Source organism: Rhinopithecus roxellana, chromosome 10 (genome assembly GCF_007565055.1).
Source record: "Rhinopithecus roxellana isolate Shanxi Qingling chromosome 10, ASM756505v1, whole genome shotgun sequence".
NCBI classification, from domain to species: domain Eukaryota; kingdom Metazoa; phylum Chordata; class Mammalia; order Primates; family Cercopithecidae; genus Rhinopithecus; species Rhinopithecus roxellana.
Window position 1 is genome coordinate 74381605 of NC_044558.1, and position 13817 is coordinate 74395421.

The 13817-nt window shown below is 36.3% G+C and overlaps 1 protein-coding gene across 1 annotated transcript in view; it reads left to right on the forward strand.

The window, feature by feature from the left end:
* The window catches only part of SLC2A13 (solute carrier family 2 member 13), a 400273-nt gene that overhangs the window by 81203 nt on the left and 305253 nt on the right, over window positions 1-13817 (forward strand). The window contains exon 3 of the mRNA XM_010366135.2: window positions 8462-8670. Coding sequence (XP_010364437.1) covers window positions 8462-8670 — 209 coding nt within the window. The remainder of the gene's footprint in view (window positions 1-8461; window positions 8671-13817) is intronic.

The following is a 13817-nucleotide window of genomic DNA, read 5'->3' on the forward strand; positions in this document are numbered from 1 at the left end:
TAGCATATGGAACAATAATCCATGCAAGTTACCATATTGAAATTATTCAATGGAGGCAAACCTGTATGATCATCTCAGTATATGCAGAGAAAATATTTGAGAGAATAACATTCATTTATGATAAAACCTTTCAGCAAACCAGAATAGAAAATGACATCCACACAAAAAAAATTGCAGCCAACTTTATTCTCAGTGGTGAAAAAATGATGCTTTCCCTTATGACTGTTTGCTAGGCAAAGATATCCACTATCATCACTTACATTCATTCAACCAGAAAAGTTGATTCTAAAATTTTTATGGAAAATCAGAGGACCTAAAATTGCTAAACTATCTCAAAGAACAAAGTTGGAGGATTCAGTGTCTAATTTCAAGACTTATTATAACACTAAAGTAATCAACACAGTCTGGTAACAGTAGATAAATGAATCAGTGACATAGAAGGAACAACCATATGAATGAATTTTTAAAATATTGTGCTGACTAAAAGAAGCTAGACACAAAACAGTACATTCCCCATGATTCCATATGAAGTTCATCAATGTGCTATGGGGACAAAAGTTTGATCAGTGGTAGTCTGTGGCAATGGGGATTGACTGGAACAGGGGTATAAGAGAACTTCCTCGAATTATGGAAATGTTCTCTTTCTTGATTGAGATAGTGTTTACAAGGGTGTGCATATTTTCTTAAAATTCAGAATGGTTACACCTTGGATCTCTGCATTTTCTTGTATATAAATTTTACCTAAAAAATAAATTAATTTCAGCCTTATGGTGGATTTCTCTGATATATTCCTGTTCTGCCTTGGCCAGTGAATAATATAAATGTTTCTGCCGGAATGTTTTTCTAATAGCTTCTGTTGGAATAACTGCTCTCCTTACTCCTCCTACACTGGGCCTAAACCCCTATCATGGCAGTTAAAGAATCCTATTTTGTTTGATGATTAGTGGAGTATAGGTTACTTGAAGCAAGGGATGTCTGTTGATCATTACTGTTTCTCTATAATCTGTAGCTCAAAGCTTTTCATGCATTCTCAGGGTTTGGGAGAAGAAAAAGGATATGTGTATATTTAAGAAGTGTGTACATTATTTTCGGCAATAGTACTGTGGATTTTGTGCAGGTCTTAACATATTTTACCATACAGTTTAAAACTACCTAATATTAGTGCAAAATGCCACATTCATTGATTTCAGCAGTATCACATTCTGTCAGAATATATTTTGCTTCTTCCACTATAATCATGACATTTTAAATAACCCTGGCCAAGCCACTTATATGCTGATATTAATTTACTTGGTGGCGTCTTCTCTTAAGCTATGTAGACAGAGTTAATATTTTGTTATGTTTACTTACCTGGTAATGATGGTTTGTTTGTTTGCAGTTTACACAGAATCTTTCTCTAGGTAAAACAGGAGTTGATCATTTGCGGATCATATATTACCTGCATTTAACGTGAAAGATTCCAGCCGTGCACATTGAAATTTTTCTTATATACCTTCAGCTGTGGTCTTATGTTTATTCTGTAGCTGCCATCCCATTATCAAGTGTATCAGTCATCAGGGTGCATGTTTTACATTGTCCTTGGTGGCAGAGGAAAAGTAACTTTCCAGCCTGGGATCTCAATGTGGCAATGTTTTCTTTTCTGCTAAAATAGACTTGTGAAGCATGAACTAAAATTTAAAAATGTGTTACCAAGTAAGTTGCTGTAACATAACTTTGGCAACTGGCTAAATTCAGTGTTATCTGTTTGCATCTAAAACTTTTGCATTAAGTAGAAACATATTACATAAATCGTAACTTACGTTTGGTGACCATGTTATCGTGTAAATATCTAGTTATTGATCAATAACGATGACCATTTCTTTTGTAAATCCATGGATAGAGATCTTTTAGTAAACATATCACTCGTGATTATTCCTTCAGTATATGAAAGATTCAAAATTCGTTTGGAACGTTGAACAATGTAGTTGGATAGCTCTGGATGTAGGGCTGAGGGCACAGTGTTCTTGGATGAGGTTGAAGGGGTTTAAGTTATGCTTTTTTAAGGGGAAAATGTTTCACTGTCCTGTTTATCATTGCGAAGTTCTAGCTGGGGGGGGGGGGGGGGGCGGGGGCGGATGCCATCCCTGGGTAAGTTTATTCATGGTGCTCAGTGATTAGCTTTAGTGCTTGGCATTTAACATACATTCAGGAGATGTTTCCTGGGTAAATAGCTGAGTAGCAGCTCAGAGAAATCACAAGGCTTGGCTTTCTGAGCAAACACAATACATCTTCATTAGGTAGTGTTTTCAAATAATCTACTGATTCTAATTGCTAACCCTTTTTATTTTCAGTGAACTATTGCAGGAAAAAAAGATTTTGAGTTTATTTTATAGTTATTTGTGAAAGGATGCCAACTTGAAGCTATAGAATTTTAAAGAATAAATCATCTTAATATTTATAATATTCCTCTGAGCTATTCAGAATGGGCTAACATGGACACGATTTGTTAATCAATAGCAAAAGTGCAAGCCAGAAGACAGACTGGAAATAAAACTTAATTGGAATTACAGATACAATTTTTTCATTTCATTTTTTTTTTTTTAGTTTAAGACAGCATTGGATGTTATTAGAGAATTTGCTAAAAAGCCTCACTGTACTCAGGATGACATTTCAGAGATAGTCAGTGAGCCAATCTTAGTGTTTTAGAAAGTATCAAGATTATCTGTGACTAAAATATATGAGGTGGTTATTTTGCTTGGAACCATAGTTTTGACAATATGAAGTTGGGAAACCAGTAAGGAAGTGATAGTTGACCTGTACCTTAATGCTCTCATGATCTGTTGGGAGGATAACTGGCTAAATGAGTATGGTGTCTGAAAACCTTTCCTGTGCCTCTCAAAGTGAAAAGTGTCTTCTCTTAGTAGAATTCAGCTCCTCAAGGGCTATAAAAACAATTGCATGTTTTTAAAAAATATAATGTATTGTAATAAACTTCCCTTAAGTAGGATAGTTTTTCCATTACAGCTTGACTTAAAATTAAAACCACAGATCATATCGATCTTCCACTGTAAGGCATTGGCAACCTTTTCATGTCATTTGTGGATTTAAGGAGAAACAGGAACATAGGGGAGAAGGGAAAGAAACAGCACAAAAGCAAGACACAATTGTTTACTCCTATACAGTTTCTCTAGGAGGAGTGAAGCTTGGGGAAACCTTTGGGATGCAGAGATTGAAAAATAAAGAGAAAGCAACTTGCGATCTATCATATTCATCATAGAAAATATTTTCAAAGGATCAAATCCTTTAAAACCTTGCAAACGAATATTTTTGCTTCTAATGGTTTTTAAAAATTACCCACCTTCTTGTTATCCAACTTTTTCCTGCATGAAAAGTTTTCTAGTGTATGTTAAAGAAACATTAAATAAAACCTTAGTTTGGCACAGTGTTCAAAATAAGCAGTACAAATTTACCCTTTACACATGAGGTATTTTAACTAGTCAGCTATTTTAACAGTAATGCTCTTAGGGAGTTCTGATTTAGTAAGGATAGGTGTTGAGAGAATCACAGGATATTCCATTCCTACTAGCAGTTCTGTGTTATTTAAATTCAGCTTGCAGTTACCCAGCCCAGTGGGTGGTACTGTGTTGGGCACCTGTGCTGGGCACAATTAGGAGTGACAGCTCCCAGCCAGCCAGCTTTGTTTTTGCTTTGTTATTTCTGCAGTGTTTTACTGCATTTAACAGAGGTGAGGGAATAATACTTCCAAAGGGAACCTCTGAATTCTTTAAACATGAAGCTAAGGTAAATTCATGCACTTTTTTTTATTTGTTCTACTGAATTAATTATCAAGTAATTACTGAACATTTAATATAGCTTGACTTGCAGTAAACATTTATTGTAGGAGCCAGACTTCCTGGATTTTAACTGTAGTTCTGTTGCATACTAACCATGTATCTTCTTTGTGCCTCATTTCTTTGTCTAGAAAGTGGGGATAATAATGGGCACTCGCCTCATAGGGTTGTTGTGAAATCATAGGAGTTAATGTTTCTTAACTGTTCTGAACAGTGCTTGGCACATGGTAACTGGTGCTACACATTAGCTATTACTATTGCCATTAGTATTGTTGTTACTAAACAATTACATGTCTATGCTGAGATTGTGCATTCAACTAGATTTTCACATATTTGGAACATAATCATCACACCTCTGGACTGCTAAAGAGTAGATAACATGCTAACTCATGTTGTCAGTTCAGAGAGGAGGTCAATGATCACGAAGCGCAAAAAGTCTATGACTTAAGGAAGCAGATGTTAGAGGATTATTGTCTTTCGTTACATAGGTGAGAGCAGCAGGATTGCTTTAAAACAGGAATGAGAGCGAATGTGCAGTTCAGAGAAGGAGCTGTTTGGTTTGTTGTGAGGCCCCTAGCCATCTGATGGAAGAGACAGCAGACTTGCTCAGCTGAGCCGTAGCAGGAGGTCTGGCCCCAGGAATGCAGGATCCATGATTCACACAGCTTCAGTCTCTGGAATTGAGAAGGCTTAACCTGAGGTGACATTGGTGGGATTGTTCTTTATTGATAGCTGGCCTAACCTTGTCACTTGGAAGCGTTCCTCTCCCTTTAAATGGCCTGCTTTGGTAGGAAGGTGCTGGTACTGCTAGCTGTGCCAGAAAATAGTTCATTTCATAACTGTAAGTTTAGAAAATTTTAAATCCTTAGATGAGTGATCATGATGGTAAAGAACATACTAAATATTTTTAAAACTTATGAGAGCTTGGCATGCCTGTTTGACTGTGTGTTCGTCTGGTGCGCTTACTTGCCCGCAGAAGATAAATGGCTTTTGCCCTAAGGTGTGGACCTTGGGTGCTTGTTGTTCATGTTTACCCCGGGTTTTAAAAGCATTTAGATCCTTGGTTCTCAGCCACAACCGCACATTAGCACCACCTGGAGAGCTTTTAATAAAACAGAACTCCCTGGGCCCAGAGCCCAGATCAATTAATCAAAATCCCTAGAGGAGGGTGGGCCTGGAAACTGGTGGGTTTCACCAGCCTCCTAGGTGATTCTAATGTGAAACCAGGTTTAGAGTACCTGACTAAATTTAGAATAATGAGATCTCTTGTATCAATAGGAAACTACTTGCTTTTCTTGGGGACTGCCTGCCCCAGTATATCACAATACTCTGTCATTCATCTAATTCCTGCTTTCCTTGGATTTAGAGGACTGGTAGTCCTACTACTACTGCCTTAGTTTAGTTTATAGAGATCCTTCTCTTTTTGTCTCATGTTGAAATTTTTATAAGTACCACAGCAACACAGCCTCTTATTTATCTTTCCTATTCTCCAGTCTGCACATCGTTAGAGGAATGTTTTTCTTAAGAAAGAAATTGGTTAGTTCTACCTGCTGAAAATTTAGTTGGGTGATACGGCCAGAACAAACACGTTACAATGATTTCACTTAATTCCCCCAGCAGTCTTATGAAATAGACACTATCACCTGTGTGTTAAAACGTTAAGTAACTTGGCCGAATGCAGTGGCGCATGCCTGTAATCCCAGCACTTTGGGCGGGTTGATCACGAGATCAGGAGTTCGAGACCAGCCTGGCCAATATTTTGAAACCCCGTTTCTACTAAAAATACAAAAATTAGCCAGGCGTGGTGGCACGCAACTGTAGTCCCAGCTACTCAGGAGGCTGAGGTAGGAGAATTGCTTGAACCCAGGAGGCGGAGGTTGCAGTGAGTTGAGACCGCACCACTATACTCCAGGCTGGGAGACAGAGTGAGACTCCATCTCAATAAATAAATAAATAAAATGGTAAGTAACTTGACCAGGTTCTCGTGGTTTGTATGCCTGGAGCTGATGTGACACCTACATCTGTTCCTGTGTCCTCTGTTATATAAGCTCTGATCTTGTGTACTGCATTTCTTCAAAGCCATGAAAATTATTCATATCAAAATATTTTTATCATGAAAGTTAATTAAAACAAAATAAGCTTTCCATTTTACTTTTAGAAGTATTAGGATACAAATGTGTAAAACATTTTTTTCTTGACTCATCTCTGGAAAGAAGCTTTAGTATTCTTAATGATTGGCAGCAGGGTACAAATTCCTTTTCCCCACGTTGGTATAGGGCAACAAAATTGTACATTTCAGATCCAGACTCTTGCACAGATTTCAAAAGGTGAGAAGGCCTATTCTGTCTTCGGTAACTCACTTAAGAAACATAGGCTGATATATGTCTGTATTTTCCTTTTCTTTTTGTCTTCTCTTTTCTCTTCTCTTCCTTTCTCTTTTTTCTGTTTTAAAAAAACTTGTTAAAATACTGCATGCTGGGATTTAATAGCAAGTAGTAGAGTGCAAAATATTATGTGAGCATCTTGGACCTGAAAATGATTCAGTTTCTGCATTTATTTCAGTGCTTTTTGAAGCATTATCTGCCACTTTTCTATCTTAATAGAAAGATAGGTGTAGATAAATGAAACATAAAGGCTTAGGACTTTTAAAATTTATTTCCTAATCCTGTATATTTAGGGTCTACCTTAAAAAATCACTTTTAAATAATTATCAATATAGTATAAACATTTCTTTGACACAGCTCAGATGGAAGTTTTATTGATTTACAGCAATAAAACACATGTTTAAATAACAGATTAAATTATACAAGTTAACATCTTAAGGAGAAGAGGCCAGCAGTACATATTTTTGTGAGCTGATCTCTGTAGCTCTCATCCGAGGACTAGAAGAGAAGGTCCAGTTATATCTATAATAATGAATGGTTTGGTTGGAGGGAATTACTGTGCAAGTAAATTTGCAGAGCTAAATGACCCAGAAGAGTTGTCTTCTAAGATATTGTCATGTAAATCCAAAGCACAGTTATTTTCTGGTTAGTTAATGTAGAAAGTTTAGATATACAGGTGCTTATGTATTATTTCATAAAATATGTACTCAGTGTCTACTGTGTGCAAGATGACTAGATGCTATGCTGAATACAAAGTTAAATAATATTAAGCAATTGATTGGGATAGGTAAATAATGTATTATAATACAGGATACAGAGACATAAATTAAGGCTAAATAACTGTGTGCTCTGTGGATGAGCAGAGGCAGGAGTGACTAAATATTGGTGTAATTATCACAATCCATGGCCTAAAGCATAAGACACCTCTAATAAGATTTAACACTGCAGGCCAACTGATTCATTTAGTCATTCATTCATAAATAGTTTATTTACTTTCCAAATCCTGGTTAATTTTTCTGTTTCCATGTGTAGTTTTAGTTTGTAGTTTGTAGTAGAAGGTATTCTTACTACCCATGTAATGATCGTATTTTTTCTTCTACTGATTTTTTAATTAAAATGAAATTGCATGGAAAATAGCAGACTTATTTTGTGAGATTTATCTCTGGAACCTTTAAGACTACTATACTTTTAGTTTAGCACAGCTTAAAAGGTAGAATAGCTTTGAAAAATATATTGAGCCAGGTGACTTCCATGACTTATGCATATCAGTGTGGTTTGTTATAGAAATAGAATTGGCCTGCTGAGCTCTATTGTTAGGAATCTACCCTGGAACATACCTAGAGAAGTTGGATTAACAGAAAACATCCCGGTATCCTAGATGCATGGAGTTTCCACTTGAAAGACAGCTTAAAGTTTATCTAATTCAACCCCTTTGGTTCAAAAAGATGGAGGCTTTAGAGATGTTAGGAAATCAGTCTGGTGATTATAATTTGGAGAGATCTTTGATGTTGATACACTCATTACTATTTTTGTTATTTCTTGGATGGAGTTAAAATGATATTGTTATTTGCTATTTAGAATTTTGCCAACCATTAAGAATAGATATTTAAAGAGATAACAGATAACTTACAACAATATGAGCAGATTTTTATATTTGTCATCATTTTTATTAGGATTATTGGTTTCTGACTCCATCTTTTTTTTTCCTGTGGGCGCCCATTCCTCAGGTGATGATGATGAACATGATGCTTGAAGGCAAAATGAAATAGGAAAATTGTAAAAACAAAATTATAACTAATGATTCACAAGTCAGAAATAACTATAAAGAAACACATTTGGGCACTTATTTTAATGGAAAGTGTGCCTTTTAAGCAGATATCAGAAAGTTTTATCATAGCCCCATTTTATATTGTAAAGTACAAAATTACATATGTTAACCTTACATAGGAATGGTGATTATGTTTGGTTTAGAATGTGTATACATAATTATTGTAACTTTTGCTCATTCTTTTTCAATGTAATTTGTGGGAAAGATAGAGAAATAATTAGATTTTTCTCATTTTTAAATTTTCAGTACAGCACAAAAATATCCTTTTTTCCTAGTGACAGACAGATACACAAACACACAAATAAATCTGGCTAACTTTGCATTAAATATTATTGTTGTCAACACAACACAAAAGTATGTAGTGAGCACATGATGGTAAGAGCAAATTTTACAGTAAATGTGGATTTTTTTTCTTGCAGGTACATGTTGGGACTTGCAGCAATTCCGGCAGTTATACAGTTTTTTGGCTTTCTCTTTTTGCCTGAGAGCCCTCGATGGCTTATTCAGAAAGGACAGACTCAGAAGGCCCGCAGAATTTTATCTCAGATGCGTGGTAACCAGACCATTGATGAGGAATATGATAGCATCAAAAACAACATTGAAGAGGAGGAAAAAGAGGTCGGCTCAGGTATATAGACTTTATACTTATATGAATTTAAAAACTATACAGTGGTCTTATTTATTTGTCATTATTGTGTGTGTGTATATATAAAACATTTTTTAATATATGGATATTTATGTATATCCATGTATTATTTATGTATAAATATCCCTATATAAAATTATATATGTATTATTGACCTTCCATATTAATTTAAAAACTATTTGAACTGTTTTCAAAATAATCATTGTAAAAAATTAAAATGCTTTGTCTACATGTGTTGCATTAATTTTCATACTAATTTTTATAAATCATATGAGTACCTCATGTACTAGTTTAGGAATAAGTTTATGTTTCCCTATTTTCATTAAAATATTTAATTCATTTTCGATTCTGAAATTTACCATGTCAGAAAACCAAGAAAAGAAAAGTCTCTTGTTAATTTATTTTGATGAATTTATTATTGAAAAAGATTTCACATAAAGATTTACCAGACAGTTCTGAGGCAGGATCTATAACCTTGACAGCCTGATTTGGGTAAGTGATGTGTAGCATGTAAGCGATGGGAAAAGGTAGACATTTCACAATGCAGTTTTTCGACAATAGCAGTTAGCCTGCTCACTTTACATTTCCCAAATTGGTCTTATTTTCTCTTGTGCTTCCTTTTGCCTCTATATTAGTTGTTAGCTCAAGGGGAGAGGCAGATTAATATTAGTCAAATTATTTTTCATACCTGAGAAAATGCCAAGCACACCCACTCCTTTGTTGATACATGTCATATACAGGTGTTAGAAGGTCTGTCCAGTCTACTTTCTCGTATGATTTTTTGTGGATCTGACCATTGTTGCCTTTCTGAAACAACAGAATGAGCACTCTGAAGAAGCTGGTCTCTGTGTTAGCCACGTATGGCTTGATTTAACTTTACGTACCTGTACCATGATAGCATGATGCTGTCACTTTGTTACTCAGATCAAAGCCTCAACAAACTAACAGTGAGCCAATTCTATGTGAAGTTCATTTTTTTTTAACACTTTTTGAGCATTTGCCAGGTGTCCAGCAATGTCAGCATTTCTAGAATAACATATTAGTGCAAAGATTAAGGAGAATTTTGCTTTAACAAAATGTTGTACTGAGTTCAACATTGTGTTCATTTAAAAAATTGTCTTAAAATGTCTATTTAAATGACAACTTATTTTATGCTGCTGTCTAAATTCCTCTTCTCAGTAACTCAAATGAAATATGATTTTTTTTTTTTTTTTTTGAGATGAAGTCTCACTCTATAGCCCAGACTGGAGTGCAATGGCATGATCTTGTCTCACTGCAACCTCTGCCTCTCGAGTTCAAGTGATTCTCCTTCCTCAGCCTCCCGAGTAGTTGGGATTACAGGCATGGGCCATCACACCCAGCTAAGTTCAGTATTTTTTGTAGAGATGAGGTTTCACCATGTTGGTCAGGCTGGTCTTGAACTCCTGACCTCAGGTGATCTGCCCACCTTGGCTTCCCAAAGTACTGGGATTACAGGCGTGAGCCACTGCACCTGGCCATGAATTTGTTTTAATTGTAGTAATTCCTACATTTGAAACTCATGTACAAATAATGTGTGAGTGGAAAAACTTTTCAGGGTGAGAGAACAATTGTTAAATACTATTTATACCCTATATTTTTATTAATTTATATAAAGGATAAGAATTTAATTTTAAAAGCCTTCTTGTTTAGGGATATGGATATCATTGATTTTATTACAAAGCATTAAGGATATAGCTTCATTTTGACTGCTAAAAAATATGTCTGACTACTCTAGCCATGCATGTGTTGACAGTGTATCCTATTTGAGTTTTATACATTATTCAGAATATATAACCAAATGAATTTTTAAAGAAATCTGGGGTACATAGGGTTGCAATTATCAACATCTGCTTTAGGTTTTATCAGAAGTCTTTGGGAGCTAAATAGGGCCCCTTTTCTTGGATATAGATAAAATAATTCCCTATTCCCCAGTTTTGTTTTACATTCACATTTGGCACAGGTTTTTAAAAATACTCTAATGTTATTCACTGGATCCTAATAACATTTGCTCATGCTTGAGTAAATATTCTAAACTTTGGAACTAATAGAATTATTAACTTATCCATTTCTAAATTTTTATTATTTGAAGTAGTATCATCTTGCTTAATTTAAAGCTAATCTTATGTTCTTTTTAAAAAGTACACAGTTAAGAGCACTATGGCATGAATGCATTCAGACAGATTTGCCAGATTACATGGCACCAGTGATTGGGGACCTGATTTTTTATGATTAAGAAACTTGACCACAGTAAAATGTGGTCTGCAGAACTGTGAATTGTATATCGGTATTGTGATGTTCGGGAGCAAGACTCTGGGTCAGTTTAATTAGAAAGTAGAGACCAGTGCAAGGACTTAGTGTTAACAAACTGATATGGTCTTATCCCTCCATCATGCTTCATTCAAGAACGGTAGGCTAGCTGGACAAATGCACATAAAGAAACGGCTAACTTCAAAGTAATAAAAATGCACTGGCACAGAAAAGATGTGGTGCAGAAAAGCCATTGTGTTGGAGGGTTAGAGAATGGCCTGTTAATCTGTCCATGGATCCTGAGAATTTTGATCCACATCATCAAGCCTGGGAACTGTGGGCAGTAGAGTGCAGCTGCCTGAAGGGAACCTTGATGTAGGCACCACAAATTATCCCAATATTCCAGGAATTTAGAAAGACGTTGTTTGAGACACACTGTTTCTTGTAAGGAGGAATGTTTTATCGAATATGGTAGCTTAGATACCTGTTCTCATTGAGCTTACTAATAAGTAGGTCTGATTCCAGATCAGTAAACCATGTCTTGTCTAGCAGTTCCCCAGTGGATTTATGACTTGTGACTGTTATGACACTTGCATATGTGATCCTTCTCTTTTCATAGAAATTTTTCTTTTCTTGTTCACTTGAATTTAAACTTGACCTCTTTGAGGAAAATAGGCCTAGATACTGAATTTCAGCATAATGACACTGCAATCAAATACTCATTGAAGTGTATATTGGCTACATTAATTTATTTTTTGGATGTTTGAGATTGTCAGTGTATAGAACATTTCTCTTGGTTTAAAACAACACTATATATAGTAGATATGGCAGTTGCTCTGGCCATGCCAACAGCAAAGTTGAGGCTTCCAGGCCATACCGTGGAATAAGGTTGGAGTGCAGTAGAATCTCATCTCTTGTGCTCATGGCATCGAGGTCAGACTCTTTTGCATGACATACAATGTTTTGTGTGTTTTTTTCCACTGTGGTTGGCAAAACAACAACAAAAAGGCAGTATGGGAAAAGAAGCAAACATTTGGTTTTCACGTGTGCTCAGCATTGTTTATACATCCTGTAGGAATAATAAAGTAAGACTAGCAGAAACAACAGCTTGGTTTGGAGAGCTCACTGGAGTGGGAGACAGGGAGATGGAAGAATATCACTCACTGGCTGTGTCTCAAACTTGCCATCTTAAATGAATCTCGGGAGAGTTGCCGCACCTTGGTTTCTTTTTAGGTTTGTAAGAAAAGAAAGCCAGATTATAATAGCTTCAAGGTCTGTTTTTTTTTTAGGGTTTTGAAAGTCTGTGAGACGTGCCCCCTCTTTATTTCTAAATGCTATGTGGCAGTATTTCTTTCAAAAGTGTTTATTGAGTGACATGCATCAGAGGTGGGGATGTGGCAGTAAATAAGACTGACAAGATTCTGGTCCATTCTCATTGGATGAGGCACACAAATAATAAATGAAAGAGCAATTAACTACCAGATAAGTACAAATTATGGTAATTGCTTTGAAAAAAATGAACAGAATAATAAAATGCTTATAGAGGGAATGAAAAGGGGTACTTTACATGGGATGGTTAGGGAAGCCTCTCTGAAGAGATGAACTTGAAGGGTGAAAAGGAATCAGCAATAGAGAACTGGAGGGAAGACTGTACCAGAGAGAGGAAACAGCAGATGCAAAATTCTGTTTTATTAAGTGGGCCAGATTGATTTTTGCAAGTTTCGATCATGGCTATAAAGTGTACATGTACCAGATTTCTAAGATATTGCAGTAAGAACTAACTATACATCTTTTATCTCAGGTTCCCAAGCCTAAGTGTTAAATTAGTAGGGACACAATGACTGTTTTCAGAATTGAAAGCAAATTTAAATACAAAGTAACATATGATTTCCATCATTTTGTGGTATGTCTGGTTTGTTTTCCTAGTTTATATCATATTGCATAGATGTGTAATAGAGTCATGGCCTGTATTATCAACAGATACAGAATCCTGATAGAGACATAGGTAATTACTTAAGCAATGATTGCCAAACTTTTTTTTTTTTGAGACGGAGTCTCGCGCCCAGGCTGGAGTGCAGTGGCCGGATCTCAGCTCACTGCAAGCTCCGCCTCCTGGGTTTACGCCATTCTCCTGCCTCAGGCTCCCGAGTAGCTGGGACTACAGGTGCCCGCCAATCGCCCGGCTAGTTTTTTGTATTTTTTAGTAGAGACGGGGTTTCACCGTGTTAGCCAGGATGGTCTCGATCTCCTGACCTCGTGATCCGCCCGTCTCAGCCTCCCAAAGTGCTGGGATTACAGGCTTGAGCCACCGCGCCTGGCCTGATTGACAAACTTTTCTGCTCAGCTTCAAAGTTGAGTGAAGAGAGGCAGGCCCTTTGGGGCCTAGTTATAACAGGAGGCAGCTGTGGTAAGCTCAAATATATTTGAATTTTTCCGCTTTATCCTAGACATTAACCAAAGTTTGCATTCTGTTCTATAATGTAACTGTTTTACTTGACTCTAAACATGCTTTTTCTAAATAGTTCCAGTGTTTGTTCATTGGCTTCATGGAACCCATCACTCTGTCATTTATATCCCTGGGATATGTATCCCTCAGTTTGACAGACATGTACTGAAAGAGTTTGGAGTTTCTCTCTTGGGCAAATTCATTAGAGATGGTATTAAAAGTAGGGTCTGTCCATGTCACTAGAGATGAGAGGTCGTCTCTTAAATTGCTGGGCATGTAGAAGGCAAAGAGTCTTTGTTAGGAGCTTTAGCTCCTGAAAGTTAAAATGTCTCCCACGACAAAGGAAGTAAAACGAACCAACAGAAGACACAATTTTTCTGAAGGCAGTCTTAGGGAACAATCCAGAAATGAGAAG